General features: G+C 43.4%; 1 protein-coding gene across 1 annotated transcript; it reads left to right on the forward strand.

The window, feature by feature from the left end:
- Positions 1-31: 31 nt before the first annotated feature.
- Positions 32-21,650, forward strand: LOC310755098 (DGAT1/2-independent enzyme synthesizing storage lipids-like). Its single transcript, XM_083631783.1, has 7 exons — positions 32-213; positions 10,172-10,544; positions 11,771-11,935; positions 13,692-13,882; positions 19,879-19,939; positions 20,239-20,378; positions 21,453-21,650. Exons 2-7 carry the CDS (start codon positions 10,268-10,270, stop codon positions 21,555-21,557), a joined length of 939 nt encoding a protein of 312 aa, XP_083487909.1. The 5' UTR covers positions 32-213; positions 10,172-10,267; the 3' UTR covers positions 21,558-21,650.
- Positions 21,651-22,020: the final 370 nt, after the last annotated feature.

Genomic DNA, 22,020 nt, shown 5'->3' on the forward strand with positions numbered 1-22,020 from the left:
TACCAAAGGGCACAACCTCTTAGCAGTCTTTTTCACAATGCTTGGTTTCTTCATACAAATGGCACACTCATCACAGTCTCTTTAAAGCACCACAGAAAGGGATCTTTCTCCATAGGGGTGGAAATTAGCCTACAAAAAAGTGCACCAGACAGGACTTCTGCTGCATCCACAGAGAGGTGACTGAAGCAAAGGTGATTTAGACTTACCAGGAATGTAAGTAAAAAAAATTGTTCATAGAATCATAAAGTGTAGAACTGGAAGGGATCCCAAGGGTCATCTAGTCAACCCTCTTCAATGCAGGAATCTCATCAAAGTCTCTCATTCAGTTTGAAACCAGAGTAGACCCTGCTTCGTTTGCAAATGTCCTGTTGTTGTTGTTGTTTAGTCGTTTAGTCATGTCAGACTCTTCGTGACCCCATTGACCAGAGCACGCCAGACACTCCTGTCTTCCATTGCCTCCCGCAGTTTGTTCAAATTCATGCTGGTAGCTTCGAGAACACTGTCCAACCATCTCATCCTCTGTTGTCCCCTTCTCCTTGTGCGCTCTATCTTCCCCTCCCTTTTCCAGGGAGTCTTCTCTTCTCATGAGGTGGCCAAAGTATTGGAGCCTCAGCTTCACAGTCTGTCCTTCCAGTGAGCACTCAGGGCTGATTTCCTTCAGAATGGATTGGTTTGATTTTCTTGCAGTCCATGGGACTCTCAAGAGTCTCCTCCAGCACCATAATTCAAAAGCATCAATTCTTCGGCGATCAGCCTTCTTTATGGTCCAGCTCTCACTTCCATACATCGCTACTGGGAAAACCATAGCTTTAACTATATGGACCTTTGTTGGCAAGGTGATGTCTCTGCTTTTTAAGATGTCCTAGTAGTTGTATTATTTGTTACTTCCTGTGCAGGAGTCATGAGAGAGAGAGAGAGAGAGAGAGAGAGAGAGAGAGAGAGAGAGAGATGCTCTCTCTGTGTGTGTGTGTGTGTGTGTGTGTGTGTGTGTGTGTTTGTGTGAGTGTAAAAACTAGTTGTATGAACATCTTAGCCTGTTTCCACACTATCAACTTAAAACACAGCTAGGATGTTCATTTCTTTTAGTCAGGGTTGATTTGAAGCTGGGATAGATATGGATGGTAGCTAATGTCAAGTGTACACTACTGTCCAAGCCAACAGGGGGAAAGCATTGCATGCAGACTCAGATATATGCGAGATAAAAACATGTTGTTTTAGCTAAAACAGTGCCCCTCTGGAATTCATCATTCCTCAAATACCAGTGATGAGGGATTCCCCATTCCTAGCAAGGGTGGGTGGGAAAGAGCTTTTAATATATTATTATTATTATTATTATTATTATTATTATTATTATTATTATATAAATTTTCCATTAAGAGCATCCAATTAATAACAAATCAAAGCAAATCATAATCCAATTCAAAAACAAAACAAAACAAAAAACTAAACTACAATCTGAATTATTTATTATTACCGTATTTTTTGCTCTATAGGACGCACTTCTTCCCCTCCAAAAATTAAGGGGAAATGTGTGTGCGTCCTATGGAACGAATGCAGGCTCCTTGGCTACAGCGATAGCAACGCGAAGCCTCCGAAGCACAGAGGGAGCGCTCCCTCCGCGCTTTTGAGGCATTGCTTTCGCTGAAGCCTGGAGAGTGAGAGGGTCGGTGCGCACCGACCCCTCTCGCTCTCCAGGCTTCAGGGATAGCCGCCTGAAGCCTTCGGAGCGCAGCACGAGTTCCCGCTGTGCTCCGGAGGCTTCAGGTTCCTTTCGCTGAAGCAAGGAGATTCTTGTTCTCCAGACTTCAGCAAAAGGAACCTGAAGCCTGCGACCCCTCTCACTCTCCAGGCTTCAGGGATAGCCGCCAGAAGCCTTCAGAGCGCAGCATGAGTTCGCGTTGCACTCCGTAGGCTTCTGATTCCTTTCACTGAAGCCGGGAGAGTCTTGCTCTCCCGGCTTCAGCAGAGAGGGAGAGCTGTGCAGCGCCCCTTCAGTCAAGCGGGAGGAGAAATGGAAGGGGATCCGTTTCTCCTGCCGCTTCGCTGAAGGGGCGCTGAGCAGAGAGGGGGAGAATTTTTTCCCCGTGTTCTCCCCCTCTAAAACAAGGTGCGTCCTATGGTCTGGTGCATCCTATAGAGTGAAAATTTCATATGGACTTCCCATATTCTGGACCTCTGAAGAACTCATCTCACATAATGATATTTCTGCCCTCTTCTTCTTGTTCTCATATTTTCCACATTCTGATCTTAAACTCTCAAAGTCCTCAGTCACTGGCTAATCAATTCTCAATCATGTTAAACAATCATATATCCTTTCATCTGTCAGGCGTAGTTTAATTTGTATATATACTGTGTGTGTGTGTGTGTGTGTGCGCGCGTGTGCGCGTGCGTGTGTGTGTGTGTATTTCCTTTGTCTGTTTGCCAAGGAAGCTTTCCCTGGCTCACTCTTATCTTCCAGTCCAGGCTCTTGTCCAAGCCTGCCATTTGAAGTTTTATGATTCAGTAAATTCCCAAGTTGTTGAGTTGTTAAGCATACTGTTCGCAAATATATGTAGCAATTAAAATGGAATATATTCCACAGATATAAATCATTTGGCAATTGATCAGCTTTTCCAGGGACCACACAAGTCTCCCCTCTAGGGAGGGGAGTTGCTAGACACTCGTTTCGCTTTCTCTCCTGTTGTGTATTGAGTCAAAGGATTTTATATCTGTATTATTGTTGTCTGTATTTGCATTAGGGTAAAGTAACTGCCTTTTGGTTCCAGAGGGTACAGCTACTATTGGTTCATTTAAGCTGCTGTATTTGGATCCTCTGTCTTATTGGTTTCCTCCAAAAGGCAGGACTGTGATTGCCTGATATTGTTCCCTCCAAAATGTATCCTTCCTAGCTAGTTCCCTGTCCCTATAAATGTAGCTCTCCCCTCCTCAGTCTTAGTCTTGTTTGCTTTAATAAAGAAGTGTTACTACAGAACTGTCTCCAGCGTATTATGTCAAGAGAGCTGAAATCACAAACCCCACGTCACAACAACTGGCGACGAAGGTGGGATCCGGAATGCTGAGGAGCGGTTAAACGCAGCCCTGCCTCAGAGTCCGGATTGTAGCTAAGAACAAGACTCACTGGCCGGCTGAGAAGACGACCCTGCCCACAGGACAATGGAGAGTCCAAGGGTATTGGAGCCCTTCCAGCCATCAGAGCCCCACACGTGGGAAGACTACGTCGAACGCTTTGAGTTCTTCGCAGTGGCTCAAGGGATCACCGATGCCAGCAAAAGAAGGGCCACATTCCTGAGCTACTGTGGGCCTGAGACCTTCAAGCTGGCCAAGGCATTGCTTGCTCCAGCGAAGCTAAGTGAGACACCTCTCAAAGATATTCTTGCCTGCCTGACAAGCCATTTGGCGCCTACTGAGACCAAGATGGCCCGGCGGTTGGAGTTTCATAAGAGGCAGCAGCGTGCTGGGGAGTCTGTATCTGCATTCCTAGCTGAACTGCGGAAGCTCGCTCAGCACTGCGACTTCCAATGTCTGGAAGAGACTCTCCTGGATCGGTTTATCGGTGGTCTGAGCATCAAGAAAGCCAGAAGACGCATCGTGGCTAAAGAAGAGGTTACCCTTGCTTCAGCCTTGAAGGAGGCCGCTGCCACGGAGAATTATGAAAGAGAGGAGCTTGATGCCAGTCGCAAGGCCCCTAAGATAGAAGTTGCGCATGCCATGGACGAGCTAGAGGCTACTCCGAGCCAAAGCCCAGTCCGTGGGGTTGAGTCAGTGCGTCAGGCCTGCACAGTGCACAAAGATCACCGAGGCAGGTGCCCTGGTTGTGGCGGAAACCATGAGCGGAAGAGTTGTCCTTTCCGGGATGCTATGTGCCGGACATGCGGGAAGACAGGTCACATCGCCAGGGTCTGTAGATCGGCGGCGCTGGGAGCGACAGGAGCAACTAGACTGGAGCATCGCAGACCGTCCACGGCAAACCATGTTCTAAAGGACTGCCACTACGTAACGGAGATCAACGGGAGGGTCGTGCAGTTTCCAGCGCAAGGCAAGGCACACGTCAAGGTGAAGATTGAGGGTCAGCTGTGCGACATGGAGGTGGACTCCGGATCTGGATTCACTATCGTGTCGGACCAGACCGCGAGGACATTCTTTCCCAGGGGTAAGTTGCCCCCTCTGGAGCCCTTCCCGGCAACCTTGCAGTCATACTCAGCGGGCCGCATCCATGTCATGGGAATGTGTGCCGTGAGAGTACAGTTCCGGGACAAACAGGCGGTACTCAAACTGGTGATTGCGAAGGGCAGTCGCCCCAGTCTCCTGGGCACTGACTGGTTCCCCGCCCTGGGACTGAGTATATCAGGGCTTAATTCAATCCAAACCTGCCCTGAGATGAGCGAGGCATTATGCAAAGAATTTGCCGGTCTCTTTAATGGAAAACTGGGTTGTTATAAAGGGCCCCCAGTTGACTTCGAATTGGACCCTGGGGTGGCCCCAATCCGACTCAAACCAAGGCGAGTGCCATTTGCACTGCAACCCAAGATCGAAGCAGAGCTGGATAAATTGGTCAAGCAGGGAGTTCTCTCACCCGTGGACTCTGCTAAGTGGGAGACTCCAATTGTCACGCCCCTTAAAGCAAATGGGGAAGTCAGGATCTGTGCAGATTACAAATGTACTATCAATAAGGCACTCAGGGGAAACTCATACCCCATTCCAGTCGTATCACATCTGTTGGCTAAACTGGCTGGGGGCAAGGTGTTCGCCAAAATTGACCTGGCACAAGCTTACCAACAGCTGCCAGTAACCCCACAATCAGCGGAAGCACAGACTATTGTCACACATAAAGGGGCGTTCAGAGTTAACAGATTACAATTTGGAGTTTGTGTGGCCCCAGGGATTTTTCAAGGGCTCATGGAACGCCTGTTAAGAGGTCTGCCGGGGGTCTTGCCATTTTTTGATGACGTTTTGATTGCTGGAAAAGACCCACAGGAACTGGTTGCGCGTGTCCGTGCAGTGTTGCTCAAGTTCAAGGAGGTGGGGTTGCAACTGAAAAAGGAAAAATGCAGTTTTGGGGTGCCAACCGTGGATTTCTTGGGGTTTAAAATTGATGCATCAGGCATCCACCCCACAGATGCTAAGATTAAGGCCATCATCGAGGCACCACGACCACAGAACAAGACGCAGTTGCAGTCATTCCTGGGACTTATTAACTTTTATCATTCGTTCTTACCCCACAAAGCTTCGGTAGCTGAACCATTACATCGACTGTTGCAGAAAAAGAATGTGTGGCGATGGGGGCAGGGGCAGCAGAAGGCTTTTGACACCTTGCGAGGAATGCTGAGTAGCAGGAGCGTCCTTGCTCATTACGATGAGTCGAAGCCGCTGGTCCTGGCATGTGATGCCTCTCAATACGGCCTGGGGGCGGTGCTGAGTCATAGGGAACCGGATGGGTCGGAAAAGCCCATCTCTTTCTATTCCCGTACGTTGTCGCCCACGGAGCGCAACTATGCTCAAATTGACAAAGAGGCGCTTGCAATTGTGGCAGGAATCAAAAAGTTCCATGATTATGTGTATGGTCGCCATTTCTCCATTGAAACAGACCACAAACCACTGTTAGGGTTGTTCAACCCGAACAAACAAACGCCACAAATTCTCTCCCCCAGAATGTTGCGTTGGTCTATATTCCTAAACGGGTTCCAGTACACCTTGACCCATGTGCCGGGGAAACGGTTGTGCCACGCTGATGCGCTGAGTCGATTGCCTCTTCCTGGCGGGAGCAATGTGGATCCTGCTCCAGCGGAGCACATAATGATGCTGGAAACACTTCCGGGGGCTCCTGTAACGGCTACTGATATAGCTGAGAAAACGAGGAAAGATGCTGTTCTCTCCCGTGTGCTCACTTGGGTGGGGAGGGGGTGGCCAGGTGGTCCGCATGAAGACAAATTCAGGCCTTATGCGACAAGGCAGCACGAGTTGTCCATGCATAAGGGTTGTCTCCTGTGGGGAGATAGGGTGATCATCCCAGCACCACTGAGAAACAGGGTTCTTGAGACGCTTCACATGGGACACCCGGGAATGGTCAGGATGAAGTCGCTAGCCCGATGTTATGTGTGGTGGCCTGGAATGGACCAGAACATAGAACAATGGGTACGAACATGCAAGGCATGCCAAGAGGTGCGGCCAGAAGTGGCCAGAGCACCAGTTCACTGGTGGGAGCAGTCCAGATCTCCCTGGAGCCGGCTGCACTTAGATTTTGCTGGGCCATTCCAGGGGAAGGTCTTTTTGGTTATCGTCGATGCATATTCCATATGGTTAGAAGTGGCGATGGTCCCTAGCATGGCATCAGCTGCCGTAATCAAGGTGTTGAGGCAGCTGTTTGCAACCCATGGGTTACCTGAGACCATTGTATCAGATAATGGGGCAGCTTTTGTATCCCAAGAATTCAGGGCATTCTTGGCTGATAACTTCATAAGAGGGGTCACATCCGCGCCCTTTCACCCATCCTCCAATGGGCAGGCTGAGCGCATGGTAAGAACAGCCAAAGAATCCATTGCGCGCTTAATGGAGGGTAACTGGTCAGCTCGCATCGCGCGAATGTTATTTTTGCAGCATGCGACGCCGTGTACTGCGACGGGCAAGTCGCCAGCTGAGCTGCTCTTGGGTAGAAGACTGGTAACGGTGCTGGATTATGTCCACCCCGATAAAATGCCAAACCGTAATTCAAGAGAAACCCCCCAGGCTGAGGCTGACATAACAAGGTATCTCGCCCCTGAAGATCTGGTCTGGGTGAGGAACTATTCACGAGGTCCGCGGTGGGTGGCTGGTGTGGTCACCCGGACTAGTGGACCAGTGTCCTACTATGTGACCTTGGAAAATGGGCAAGTTTGGAAGAGACATATAGATCAGCTGAGGCGCCGGGCGCTCAGTAGGGAGGGGTCAGATAATTCATCCCTGGCTAACGACGCAGAGCTGCAAGACCAGAGTGAAAATGGCCCAGAGGTGCAGTCACCAGGGGCTTCAGCAAATGAACCAGGGTCTGCTAGTCCTCAGGAGGACGAGGTACAGGTAGGGGACCCTGCGATGTCTGGGACTCCATCTGTTCCTGACGAAACCCCTATAGCACCCCCCCTACCACAGGTAACATCCAATCCAGAACCGGCAACACCTGTTGTCAGGAGATAAAGTAGAAGTTGTAGGCCCCCACAGTACCTGAGAGATTACGTCTGCAGTGCTCACTAGGGGGGGAGGGGTGTTGTGTATTGAGTCAAAGGATTTTATATCTGTATTATTGTTGTCTGTATTTGCATTAGGGTAAAGTAACTGCCTTTTGGTTCCAGAGGGTACAGCTACTATTGGTTCATTTAAGCTGCTGTATTTGGATCCTCTGTCTTATTGGTTTCCTCCAAAAGGCAGGACTGTGATTGCCTGATATTGTTCCCTCCAAAATGTATCCTTCCTAGCTAGTTCCCTGTCCCTATAAATGTAGCTCTCCCCTCCTCAGTCTTAGTCTTGTTTGCTTTAATAAAAACAAAAAAATTTTTTTTCTTTCCAGTAGCACCTTAAAGACCAACTACAGAACTGTCTCCAGCGTATTATGTCAAGAGAGCTGAAATCACAAACCCCACGTCACAACATCTCCCACCCATAAAGAAGAAAAACCTGCAAACAGGTGCACTGTATGTTGTGGGATATTTCCCAAATTATTGTCTCAGATCATTGTAGAATCAGCCAAAAGATGTTTCCCACTCCCACAAAAAAGGGAGGAATTCGCTTTTTCCATCCTGTGTCACAGCTATAAAGCACCAACTTGTTCTGCTCATTTATCTTTGTCAAGTCCAATTAAAACTGTGCAGCTGACTAATCAATTGCAAATAGAAGTCCATCTGTACTCCGTTTAATTTTTTTTAGGTCTTTTTTAATGAGGCTCAGCATATAAAAGCAAATGTAGATATAAAAGAGAGAACGTACTGATCACCTCTGTAAATCCAAGCACCATGATGAGAATCTCTTTGAAGTCCAAACTTACATACCAGCAACTGTGCAGTTCTGCAGATTGTTTCCCTTACCTCCATCAGTCCAGAATACGCCTGTTTTCAGCCAAATCTTATTAATTTTTAAGAAGCAGGTGTCCCTGCTTGAGAGAATGACTCTGGAGAGTGCCCAGTTTCCGTGCCAGGCTTGGCACCCAAAGTGCCAAGGTTTGGCATCTTGTTGTGGGGGCCAGATCACGGACTCTCTGGGTGAGACAGCCCTCTCCTACCCTGGAGAGGTCGGCAGGACTAATTACTCCCATATTAGTCCTGAATTTCTGGCACTACTGGGGGTCCGATCTCATGGAAGGCAGCCATTTCCCTCGGCAGGAAAAAGGAAGTCTGAAAGGATCTGGTAAAATATGAGCCACCGAAATCTCAGGTGAAGCAGTAAGGTTTACAGTCATACCATGTCTGTTCGACTTCCAAAACAGTCTTCGACTTTGAAAACCAAAGCAAGGCTTCTGATTGGCTGCAGAAAGCTCCTGCAGCCAATCAAAAGCTGTGGAAGCCCTGATGGATGTTCAGCTTCCCAGAACGTTTGAGAACCAAGCTATTTGAAAACCAAGGTACAACTGATCTGAGACAAACCACAGCAGTGAAATTTAGTTTTTCATGGCTCTTGGGGGTGAGGAACTGGAGCACTTATGGCTTTTTCGGGTATTAATTTATCCTATCACACAGCTACTATAGGCACAACCCCCCCATCAATATTGTCTATTTTCTCATACCATTAAGTTGAAAAATGTCGTGAAGATCGAGTAGAATCAAAAATATACAATTTGACTATGTAAAGCTAATGGATGTTAAGATGACTTAGTAAGTTGAAGACAAAAAAGTGATGGCTGAGTACTGTGGCATGATCTCCAATAACCCAACTGGAAAGTGTTGAGTATTTGCAGTATGGTAGCGCTGCAGAGAGCTTGCTGGGGAGACCATACATTAAAAAGGGACTCAAAAATAACTTAAACAAGGTTTTAATAAGAAAAACAAAAACTCCATTTACACTAAATACATCAACAACCATGACCCAACCACCAACCCATCCCCCAGGGTAATGGGAGAGCTAGGTGCTGCTCCTTATATACTGCACCCAATTGCTGACACAGCTTAATCAATACAACTCAGCAGCACCTGCTATGTTTCACAGCTGTAAAGCTGGGTCTCGTTAGTTTGCTCTGGCCCTTGCTCTGGCGCCTTAAAGACATACACATCGGGTGGAACAATGATGAACCTTTACATTTAAAGAAACCATTCAACAGAAAGAAGTTCTAGAGGCAGTGATAACAGGGTTTGGCCATCAGAATCTGTTCTTATATGGCGGCAGAGCTGCTATCCCACCTCACATCCCCAGAAAGAGACATTTTGCAGTGTATCCCCAAATGTTGCTACCCTTCAGCTCACTTTTCTCTTCACCCTCAATCTTGTTCGGTGCTGCGTCTGCACCACACAATTTAAGTCGAGTGGTTAGGCCCAGTATAGGGAACAACTGTGTAGCAAAGTTAGTTTTTGCTTTGGGGGCAGAAAGACACAGAAAAAACAAACTCTACAGTTGCTACAAGAAGTCACCACTCTCTGAGCCCAGAGAGCATTTTGACTTATAAAGTCCTTGATGAGGCAAAGTTGACACAGTAAGAACAAAGTCCAGTTGTTAACGAAGACCTGCAACTGCCAGAGTTCTCTCAGTCAAAAGTCTTGCAATGTGTCCAAATTCTTTCAGACAAGTTCTTCACAAATTCCTTCACTTTTTAACCGGATTATTCCAACAGTCTCCATGTCTCCAGTTCTCCATGTATCCTGAGCTATGTGTTAGTTTGCCCAGTAACACAAACAAGATAGTCACAAGATGCATGCAGCTGCATTTTTAGGGGGCAGGGAAACATTTCTGCTGACTCAAAGAGAAGTAACCCTTTCCCACTTTCCTTAATACTTCAGCAGTGGAATGAAACCAGCTTGCTTTACATCAAATAAATGATGGAGTCATACATTTGTAATGTTGTACATCCCCATGATGGATGCTGGAAAAACAATACGTCTACTTGGCAAGTTACAGTGGGGAAAACTAGGAAAATATTAAATCACATGAGATTTCATGTAATCATGAATGCTTCTGGGATGACAGTTCAAACTAATGTACTGCATTTTCTGTTTTCCAGGTAAACAGTTGAAAAAAATACCATCACAACTGAGGAAATTTTCACTTCATATATTTCTTTCATTGGCATACACGTGGTGCTTCAGATTAGGAAACCATGAGCTGGTTTTCTCAAATTCTGGAAAACTGGATCAGTTTTTCTTATTTGGAAGAATATCGGACCTCAGTGGTTCACCCTTTGTGGTTACTTAAGCTTCTGATTTTAATTTATTCACCATTCATATGTACGGTTTTGTGTCTCTGGGCTGTCTCATTTGTGTTACATATTTACAAGAAGATGAATAACCAGCAAGAAAGTGATGTTAGCAAATTTTGGGAGAAACCAAGGAAAATTATTGCTCAAGTTTGTGATATAGCTGGAAAGATATGGTATGGTGAGTAAGCTTTCTTTCATTCCAATAATTCAGTCATCAGCTCCTATACTTTCATAGGATTGAGCATCAGATTTTCAGACTTGAGACATTGGGACAATAGTTGCTACAGTGCATCAGGAGTGGACCTCTAAACCCACTTCAGAGTCACCACAGCTCCAAGCTGGCCTTGGCTCCATATGGATCAAAAGAAAGGCATGGAATTTTTTTTAGGTAATAAGCAATCAAAAAGAAAAACAAAACATATTATGAGGTATGAAATTAAGATATATTACAGAAGAAAGGGTCAGCTGGTGGCTGCATAAACACCATACATTTAATCACATTGAAAGCATGCCTCCTCTCCAAAAGAAACCTGGAGAATGTTGCTTAAACCTCACAGAGCTTTAATTAGCAAAGCTCTTTAAAAATAGTTTCATGGATTGTGGCAAGAGAAGGGGGTTGGGTTTAAACGTGTAGTGATTACGCAGCGAATGTAATGAGTATAACATTGTGCAGTGAGACTTTGATGGTGCCATCTTCCAGAGCATGGTAAACCACTAGGTAACTCTGAAACATAAACTCTGGACACAAACCATGGAATCTGCCAGCGTGGGATGTGGTGATGGCTGCTAATTTGGATGGACACTGCGAGAAACCGGATGATGGAATACAGAGAGCTTTGGCTTAATCAACAGGATCCATCTTATGTTCTCATCGCTTCCCAGAGTGTGGTGTTGCTTTAGATGTTGAAGCATAAATCAGAAATACATTACTAAAACCAAGTTTGGGTCATAAGGATGAAACCCTGTGGCTACTTATGACATTGGTCAAGGGTGCATCTGTCTGGGAAACTGTTTTCTCACTTTTTATAAAGTGATTCAGAGAATGGTCTGAAGATATGAGTATTATAACACATATAAATGCTTAAAGGAGATTGAAAGAGGGTCACAGTTTTAGCTTACTCAAAGACTAGGCAAAAATGTTTTCACCTGCACCCAAAAGTAAGCAAGGAAGGAATATTCCAGCAGAGGAGAATACCATTTGTTCTGGGATCACAACAGAGAAAGTCTTGATCTGTATAGATGACAAACTAGCATCCATAACACTGAAACATATAGGAGTGGTTTTTACCTGATCTTAAATTTCAGTTTTCTGAACTGCACTGTTTTCTTCCAATAAAAGATTGCAATATTTCATTTATTTTTCACAAAGTAATATTTATTTGTTGTGGTTTGTATTATTTCCAGGTTATGAAGTTATTGGCATGGAACATCTCCGTAAAGGACCAGGGATTATTGTTTATTATCACTCAGTCACTGCTATTGACTATTCCTTTCTTGTGGCTAAACTTTTTAAGGAGGCACAGAGAGAGTGCTTTTCAGTCACTCATAGAGGCATATATCGGCTACCAGGTAAATTATTAAATTCAAATCATGCTTTTTCTCAAAAAATATGTGAAATGTGACATAAAACAATCCTATAAAATATAAAACCATGTATCAGGCAAAGAGGTGAAAAACAACATACAAATAAAATATCAGCAAGATGATGGATGTGACCATGGGGAACGTAAGCCAAAGTAAAACTCGTAACCAAGTGTTGATATTTCATTGTATCCCACCTATGCTGTTGGGGCAATCCTCTCAAAGCATGCCTCACTTCATTTCCCAGTGACAAGTTGCCCTGACAGATTCCCATCTGAGTTACAACAATGGATGAGCCCAGAATGAGATGGAGTGTTCACACAAAAAAGAAAGTTGGAAACTGCAGGCTTGCTTTTGGCCATTTACAGCCTCAACCTCTTCTTCCAGTAATGTTTCAGGCACCTTATTTGAATCAGGCTATGTTTCCAACAGGACGCTGGTGGCGCTGTGGGTTAAACAACAGAGGCTAGGACTTGCCGATCAGAAGGTCAGCGGTTCGAATCCCCGTGACTGGGTGAGCTCCAGTTGCTCGGTCCCAGCTCCTGCCACCCTAGCAGTTCGAAAGCATGTCAAAGTGCAAGTAGATTAATAGGTACCGCTCTGGCGGGAGGGTAAAAGGCGTTTCCGTGCGCTGCTCTGGTTCGCCAGAAGCGGCTTATTCCTGCTGGCCACATGACCCAGAAGCTGTACGCCAGCTCCCTCAGCCAATAAAGCGAGATGAGTGCCGCAACCTCAGAGTTGGCCATGACTGGACCTAATGGTCAGGGGTCCCTTTACCTTTACCTATGTTTCCAACACAGCATGTCGGCTTGTGTCTTTTGGCCCATGATCACAGGTTGCAGGAATACCTTATCTGGCCTCATAACAGCTATGAGATTACTTTCTACATTCTTCCTCAGGGATCTAAAAAATGGGGCCAACTGGATAAAGTGACATCTGATTTCTGTGCTGTAACTGCATATAATTGCTTCTGACTTTAATGCCAGAATAGGACAAGGTGTAGGAAACAGGGTCCCCAACTTGATGATTTCTTCAGGTACAAAGATACCAGAAAGCATGGCCCCACCCAAACACATGGCCAATCAAGCACTCCCACACAAAGCTTTTATGCCCCCATGTGACACTGCAATCGAACCCACGTGACACCCTTGCTGTAGTGTTCATGGCCCTCCACTGCCACTCCCCACACATCATCTTCCTCTGCATGCACACAGTAGCCACAGCAAGGAACTATGACACCACTAAAGGGTTATTTAAATAAGGAAGGAAGGAAGTACAGAGCCCAAAAATGCCCAGTAGCACAGAGTGCTCTGTTTGGGGGGTGAATTTGTTCATTGGGTGAATTAATGCAGCATATAATCTCCACCCAGTTACCTGTGCATGAAAAGATGAACTTATGTTGGTGTAGGCAGGATTCAGCCAGCGTGGGCTCATCTGTGCCATGTGTGTATCTGTCTCTCTATGCATGCCGCAAGGCACTGTGGCCTGTATTTTTATCATAATGCAAACTTGAATGTCATTCTGTTGTACTACAGACTTGCCTTGTGGAACGCATGTCTAAAAAGGTGGCCACCTCAGCACTTCCACGAAATCCTACTTGAAAAGGATTGGCAGAGAACTATGCTTGTGATCTGTAACAGTGCAATATCTTTGGAATAATGACACTTGTATAGCATCCACAATATTTCCTAAATAAGCGTTATATAAAACGCATTTTCTTTCTATTTGGGGCTTCTTTTTTCAGGGCTGAAGATACTTTTAAATTCCATCAATTTGAAAGATTTCAATAAAGCTGAATGTGTGGAAATTTTGAAGAAAGGCCATTTACTGGGCACTGCCCCTGGTGGAGGTAGAGAAGCAAACTTCAGTACTGACTACAACATAATGTGGGGTAACAGCACTGGTTTCGCTCGGGTAGCTTTGGAGGCAAAAGTGGTGAGTGATCTTTGTCCAATTTGCATTGCCTTCACGATTATCCTAGATAAGACTTAATGTGTTGACATCCTTGATCTAGCATCCTAAGTAGTTGAGGACGGCAAATATCCTGTTTAGGGGTCAAATGATATCTGGAGTTCCAAATATTTTCCACCCCTGCTTTTTTTTTTTAAGCTATTGAAATCACTTACCATATTTTTCGCCCCATAGGGCGCACCGGCCCATAGGACACACCTAGTTTTTTTTTTGTTTTTTTTATAATATTTTTATTTTTTTCCAAATAGACATAACATACATAAACATACAAAGACAAAAAAAAACAAAAAAAAACATGTACCATTTCATTTCCTAATTTCTTATACCTTTCTTCCCCGACTTCCTCATGCCTCCCATTTCTGTATTCCGATTTCTTATCAATTACTCAGCAAATCTTCCCTTATTTTAATTTAAATTTAAACTAATCTTCCTTATTCTCCTTGTCTTAACCATTGCTAATAGTAACCATTTGCTTTCCAGTCCAACATCATTCTAACTTTCATTAATTTTGCAGTATTTCTTTAAATAGTCCTTGAATTTTTTCCATTCTTCTTGCACTGCTTCTCTTCCCTGGTTTCGGATTCTGCTCGTCATTTCTGCCAAGCCCATGTAGTCTATCACCTTCATCTGCCATTCTTCCAGTGTGGGTAGCTCTTGCGTCTTCCAGTACTTCGCGATGAGTATTCTAGCTGCTGTTGTAGCATACATAAAAAAAGTTATATCCGTCTTTAACACCCCTTGGCCGAAAATACCCAAGAGAAAGGCCTCTGGTTTCTTGGGGAAAGTATATTTAAATACCTTTTTAAGTTCATTATAGATCATTTCCCAGAATGCCTTAATCTTCGGGCAAGTCCACCAGAGATGAAAAAATGTACCTTCAGTTTCTTTACATTTCCAACATTTATTGTCAGGCAAATGGTAAATCTTTGCAAGCTTGACTGGGGTTATGTACCACCTATATATCATTTTCATAATATTTTCTCTTAAGGCATTACATGCCGTAAATTTCATCCCGGTGGTCCACAACTTTTCCCAATCAGCAAACAAAATATTATAACCAATGTCCTGAGCCCACTTAATCATAGCTGATTTAACCGTTTCATCTTGTGTATTCCATTTCAGCAGCAAATTGTACATTTTGGACAAATTCTTAGTACTGGGTTCTAACAGTTCTGTCTCCAATTTTGATTTTTCCACCTGGAAGCCAATTTTACTGTCCAGTTTAAACGCTTCATTTATTTGATGATAGTGCAGCCAATCTCTCACCTTCCCTTTTAATTTCTCAAAGCTCTGCAATCTCAGTTTGTCCCCTTCCTTTTCCAAAATTTCCCAGTATCTTGGCCAATTGGACTCCATATTTAACTTTTTAACTGCCTTAGCTTCCATTGGCGACAGCCACCTTGGAGTTTTATTTTCCAGCAGATCTTTATATCTAACCCAGACATTTAATAGTGCTTTTCTGACAATGTGATTTTTAAAACTTTTATGTGCTTTAACCTTGTCATACCACAAATATGCATGCCACCCAAAAATATTGTTAAAACCTTCCAAATCCAAAATGTCTGTGTTTTCAAGAAGCAGCCATTCTTTCAGCCAGCAGAAAGCTGCCGCTTCATAGTACAATTTAAAGTCTGGCAGGGCAAACCCCCCTCTTTCCTTTGAATCTGTTAATATCTTAAATTTAATTCTGGGCTTTTTGCCCTGCCAGACAAATTTAGATATGTCTTTTTGCCACTTCTTGAAACAGTCCATTTTATCAATTATTTGCAATGCTTGGAACAAAAACAACATTCTTGGCAATACATTCATTTTTATAACTGCAATACGGCCTAACAAGGAAAGCTTTAAGTTAGACCAAATCTCCAAATCTTTTTTCACTTCTCTCCAAGTTTTTTCATAATTATCTTTAAATTCACATTTTTAGCTGTCATATTTATACCCAAATATTTCACTTTTTTAACCACAGTCAACCCTGTCTCGTTCTGAAACCTTTCTTTTTCTATCTGTGTCAAATTTTTCTCCAAAACCTTTGTCTTAGACTTATTCAATTTAAATCCTGCCATTTGACCAAACTCTTGAATTATTTCCAAAACTCTTTTCGTGCTAGCTTCTGGCTCTTGCAATGTAAGTACTAGATCATCTGCAAATGCTCTCAGTTTATATTGTTTAGCTCCGACCTGAATCCCTTTAACCAACTGGTCCCTCCTAATCATGTTAAGCAAAACCTCCAGGACCGATATAAAAAGTAGTGGGGAGATAGGGCACCCCTGACGTGTCCCTTTTTGAATCTTGAACTCTTCTGTAACCACATTATTTACAATAAGTTTCACTTTCTGTTCAGAGTATATTGCACCTATACCATTCTCAAACCCTTGGCCTACCCCCATCCCCCGGAGGTTCTTCAACACAAAACTCCAAGAAATGTTGTCAAAGGCTTTCTCGGCATCCACAAATATCAAAACCGCCTTAGTGTTTATATTCACTTCCAGCTTTTCCAAAATGTCAATTATATTCCTTACATTGTTCGACAAATGCCTTTTTGGGAGAAAGCCCGCTTGGTCCCCATGAATCTCCTCCATCAAAACTCTTTTCAGTCTCTTTGCTAAAATATCAGCAAAGATTTTGTAATCCACATTCAATAACGAGATGGGTCGGTAGTTTTTAAGTTGAGTCTTTTCAGTCTCTGTCTTTGGTATAAGTGTGATATAGGCCTCACTCCACGTATCAGGTGCCCTTTTCCCCTCCATAATCTCATTACAGACTTCCTTCAAAGGCTGTATCAGTCCTTCCTTCAAAACTTTATAATATTTAGAAGTCAGTCCATCCGGCCCCGGGGATTTGCCCAGCGTCATGCCTTGAATGGCATCTTCTATTTCTTGTGCTGATATCTCCTGATTCAAAATTGTTTTACTTTCCTGCGAAACCTTTTTCAGCCCATTTTTCTCGAGGAATTGTTGTATATCCATTTCATTCTGCGGCCCTTGTGTGTAGAGTTGTCTAAAGTAGTTCTGAAAACAGTTCCTAATTTCCACTGGGTTGCTTATATTCTTTCCTTCCACCTCTATATTTGTCACCGTGTTGAGTTTTTGTCTCTTCTTTATTTGCCAAGCCAATAACTTACCACATTTGTCAGCAGATTCAAAGGTCTTTTGTCTCATTTGTTTTATTTTCCACTCTAATTCCTGATTCATCAGTTCCATATATTGTGTTTGATAAAATTTAATTTCTCTTAAAATCTCTTGAGACTTTGGCTTCGATCTTAATTGTTTTTCCCCTTCTTTTATCTTTTCCAAAATTCTCTCCTTCTTCTCATTTTGCTTTCTTTTCTTTAAAGTATTTTGCTGAATCAAGAACCCTCTCATCACGGCTTTGCTTGCGTCCCATACTATTCTTTTTTCTACTTTAGAACTTAAGTTAATTTCAAAATAATCCTTCAAAGTTTTTTGGGCCTTCTTGCAGATCTCCTCATCTCTGAATAAGGTGTCATTCATTCTCCATCTGAAGGAACCAGTTGTTGTTTGCCTCATCACCATCTTTACAGCATTGTGGTCGGAGAAAGTTTTTGGGCAGATTTCTACTTTTTTTATGTTCGGCGCCATACTGCTAGTCACCCAAATTTGGTCAATCCTTGTCCATGTCATTTTGGCTTCAGAAAAGAAGGTTCCCTCTCTTTCTAGTGGGTGTTTTGTTCTCCAAATATCAATCAAGTCCATATTGTCAGTCATTTCAAAAAAAGTCTTTGGTAGTCTTCCATCTTTTGTTATTACCTGTCTTTGTGCTTTGTCCATATTTGTTGAAACTACTCCATTCATATCTCCCATCAAAATTAAGTTGTAATCCATATGGTCCATCAAGATTTCATGCAACTTCTTAAAGAATTCGGCTTTCCCTTCATTTGGTGCATAAATTCCCACTATCAAATACTTCTCTCCTTGAGATTGGATTTCAATTGCCAAATATCTTCCTTGATCATCTTTAAAAATTTGTTTCGGTTGCAACTTTTCTTTTGCATAGATCACCACTCCTCTCTTTTTTACTCTGTCTGAGGATATAAATTCCTGTCCCAATCTTTTATTTATTAGTAATTTTCTATGTGCTCTTGTCACATGAGTCTCTTGTAAACAAATCAAGTCCAATTGGTCTTTCTTTAGAGCATGAAATATATTTTTTCTCTTTCTGGGAATGTTCAAACCGTTACAATTCCAAGTTAGAAGTTGCAAAGCCATGATGGGATTATTTACTCCTTCCTCCTACAGCTCCCTGTTTTTGTTCCTCGTCTGTCGGTGGTACCGTGTTCGTATCCAATGACGGATGCCCTTGTCCTGGAAATGTCTCTTTCTGTAGGTCTTCTTCGTGTTCTCCCAGGAACTTGTCTTTATCACTCACAGTCTTTATTCTTCTCTTCTTTCCCTTGTATTTAAAAGACAAGCCTTGGGGAAATTCCCACCTGAATGGTATGTAGTTCCTTTTCAGCAGTATCACCAAGTCCTTATAGTGTCCTCTTGCGTCCAAGATACTCTTAGGGATGTCTTTAAAGATCTCAATGTAAGAATCTTCAATTCGAAGGGTTGTTTGGTAATGCAGGTTCAGTATTTTATCTCGCTCCTCCTTTGATCTTAGAGTAATAAGACAATCTCTGGGTCGATTCTTCTTCTGTCTTATTCCCAATCTAAATGCACCTTCTATCTTAAAATCTTCTTTCTCCAACTCCTGCTTCCAGAAATCAGAAAATTCTTTTGTCAAATAGTCCACCAAGTTGTCTCCTTCCTTTTCCGGCACAAGTCTGATCCTTAAATTCCTCTCCTTGCGTTGCATATCCTGCATAGAGAGTGCCAACTCATACTCATCCAGTTTCTTATACACTGGTGGAAATTTTTCCTCCGCAGCAGTTGCAATTTCCTTAGCTTCCTCAGCTATCTTTCGTGTTGTAGAAGAATCTTCCAATAGTTTCCCAATTGATTCTGCATTTGAGTTCACTTTGTTCCCGAGGTCAGTTATACTTTTTGTATTTAAGTCAATTTTCCCAGAGATTTCTTCAATTTTTTTATTTGTTTCAGCAACTTGTAATTTAGTCTCTGCGCCTTGCTTTTTTAATTCCTCCAAAGAGTCACTTATCTTCTCCAGTACCTTAGCAAATGATTCTTCTGTAGACATTGCTTTCACTTTTGACTTTGCAACAATTGTAGTTCCAGAGGCTCCTGTTACCTAGTTTTTTGGGGGGGAAATAAAGGGGGAAAATTTATTTTCCCCCCCCAGGCGCGGGGCTGGGGATGCCCAAGCTTCCCCCGACCCCAGCCTCCAGAACAGGCTGCTATCCGCAAGCCTAGGGAGCCCGGCGGGAAGTCCCGCCGGTCTCCCCAGGCTTGCGGATATCTGTCGCCCGAGCTTGTGGGGCTGGCAGCCTCCAAACCAGGTTGGGGAACAGCGGGAAGGCGTGCTGCGCCTCCCCGCTGTCCCCTGAGCTTGTGGGGCTGGCGCTGGGGAGAAGCGTGCTTCTCCCCAGCGCCAGCCTCCAAACCAGGTCGGGGAACAGCGGGATGGCAGCGCTGCGCCTCCCTGCTGTCCCCTGGGCTTGTGGGCTGCAGGCTGCTGCCCGCAAGCCTTGCGAGAACTCCCACCGGGCTCGCAAGGCTTGCAGATAGCTTCCTGAAGCCTGCATTCGCCCCATAGGACGCACACACATTTCCCCTTAATTTTTGGAGGGGGAAAAGTGCATTCTATAGGTCGAAAAATACGGTACATTTAAAAAGAAAAATAGCTTTTTTCCTCTTCAGTTCTTGAAAATCTGGGGGACAGCATGTGCAATTTAAAGTCAATTGCGTCTGGCTTGTCATTGTAATGCCAGATGGGGAGCATTATTCCTAGTCCTTAACCAAAATAAAGGTGGGGCAGGTGGGATGAAGTAATTCTCCAGTTTTCACCTTTCTTTTGATTTTGTATTTCTTCTTTTATTCTTTCAGCCCATCATCCCTATGTTTACACAAAACGTTTGTGAAACATACAGGAACATTGGAAAGTCAAGTGAGAAAAATATCTTATATTCCTTGGTTGATCAAGAGATCTGATATCAGGCAATAAACAGATTAATAATATACAATGATTTTTTAAAATATATATATATATTTCGTACCTACTAGTAGTTTATTCAGTGTACACTTATCTGCAAAAGTTGTGCTGTCTCTTAAAAAATATGCACTCAAATTATTTAACCTCATGTCTGGGATGGATTGATTGGGATCGCTAAAAACTCAGAATGCCAACTAATTTCAAATTTGATATGGGATCGCTTTCTTACATACTCTTTTCCCTTTCATACATAGGGTTGACAAGATGGTTATATGAGAAAACAAAACTTCTCTACCTTCCCATATATGGAGGACTTCCAGTGAAACTGAGGACATATATTGGAGAACCCATCCCATATGATCCAAATATAACAGCTGCAGAGCTGGCTGAAAAAGTAAGCTAACTCTACACCTGGAAGTAAAAAAGTAGAATATTCTTTTCCTGTTGGTTTCTCTCTTTCAGTCGTATAAATTGTCTTCTGCCTACTGACTTTGCTCCTTTTGTATGACGGGAGATAGGGTTTATTATATAGACTTTTGTGCATTATGTTCATCAGCCAGCTTCCCTCTCCGTAAATTGTTGAGACCATGAAAAACCTATGCATTTTATGTAGTGCTGCACAAAGAACTGCTCATGCAATAGGACTTCTTCTCCCCACCATATGCCCCAGAATCTGCCCCAGAGGGTTCTTCCAAGCCCCCTCCCCAGTGGGGGACCCAGTAAGCACTGTACGCTCTTAAGCCTCCGTGAAACTATTACTGAAGAACTTCTGATGTTTGTGTGACTTATTGCAACTCTGCACGTGAATGCGACTCCATCCTACTCTGCTATTTTTACCCATGCCCTGCTGTGCTGTTTTCAGGCATGGAACCAGGAGGTGACTGATTTCTGTCACTAGCCCTGGCAACCATTGCCATTCTAAGAGAACGAGGGAGGTGTTCATAGTGAGTTCAGGTCAGGCACCTCTTTTTCTGGAAAAATAGCACTGAGCATAGTGAAATATAACTCAATAGCATTTCTGCAGTTTTCCTCACATAGCTGGAGGTAACAACCATGCAGGAAAACTAATACGTACCAAGCAGCCCAAGGCACTTATGTTTGGTTGTATCTCTGCCATTCTCATACAGTGCTCTTGGTAAAAAAAACATAATGACAGGGGGCTGGATTCACTGACAGATGAGCAGTTTCCTAGTGGGGGTTCTTCACCCTGGCTGCTCTGGCCCAACACTCCATGTTGAAGAAGCCACTTTTGAGGATTGAGAGACAAGGACTATCATGCAACACATCTCAGTATACAAAGAGATTTGCATGAAAGAAGTTACATATTGTGCTTCTATAGCTGGAATAAATGGGTTACCTCTGCTTCTGATCCCTTTAGCTTTTTCCTCACAGATATTAATAACTGTGAACACCTATTTTGCAATATATTCCTATAACACAATGTATTCCTTTGTTCTTCTTTCAACAGGCAAAGACTGCAATTGAAAATCTTCGTGATAAATACCAAAAAAGGCCAGGAAATATGTTAAGAGCTCTTTCAGAACGATTTGATAAGCATTACAAAGCTAACTAGTCCATATAAAAGAGTTGCAGTGTTTCTTACGAGATATCTGTTATAGGAAGCATTAATAATTATGTTATTAAAGCTAAGCTGATATACACAGAATTGTGCTGGATTGTTTATTAATTATCTGGAAGGGACCCTAGCTCAGTAGCTCAGCTCCTGCTGTGTGTGCAGAAGGTCCTAGGTTTTCAAAGACATACAAGTGCTTTCTTGCCCTATCCTGCAATACACCCAGAATGCCCCTTTTATAATGGGAAGGTGAGTGCTTAACTGAAACATGAAATAATATTACAAGTGAAAGAGTAATGTCTATAATTCACAACTCTTTTATGTTTATAACAGTCGCTCCAAGATTTGAGTCCTATAATGGCTCAACCTTTCTAAACATACAGGAAAAAAGTAGAGAAAACAAAAAGGTAGCCATAATTGGTGGAAATAGCGACTGACCTAACGAAAACAGCCAATTCAGCAA

This window comes from Podarcis filfolensis (assembly GCF_964270895.1).
Source record: "Podarcis filfolensis genome assembly, contig: HAP1_SCAFFOLD_172, whole genome shotgun sequence".
NCBI classification, from domain to species: Eukaryota; Metazoa; Chordata; class Lepidosauria; order Squamata; family Lacertidae; genus Podarcis; species Podarcis filfolensis.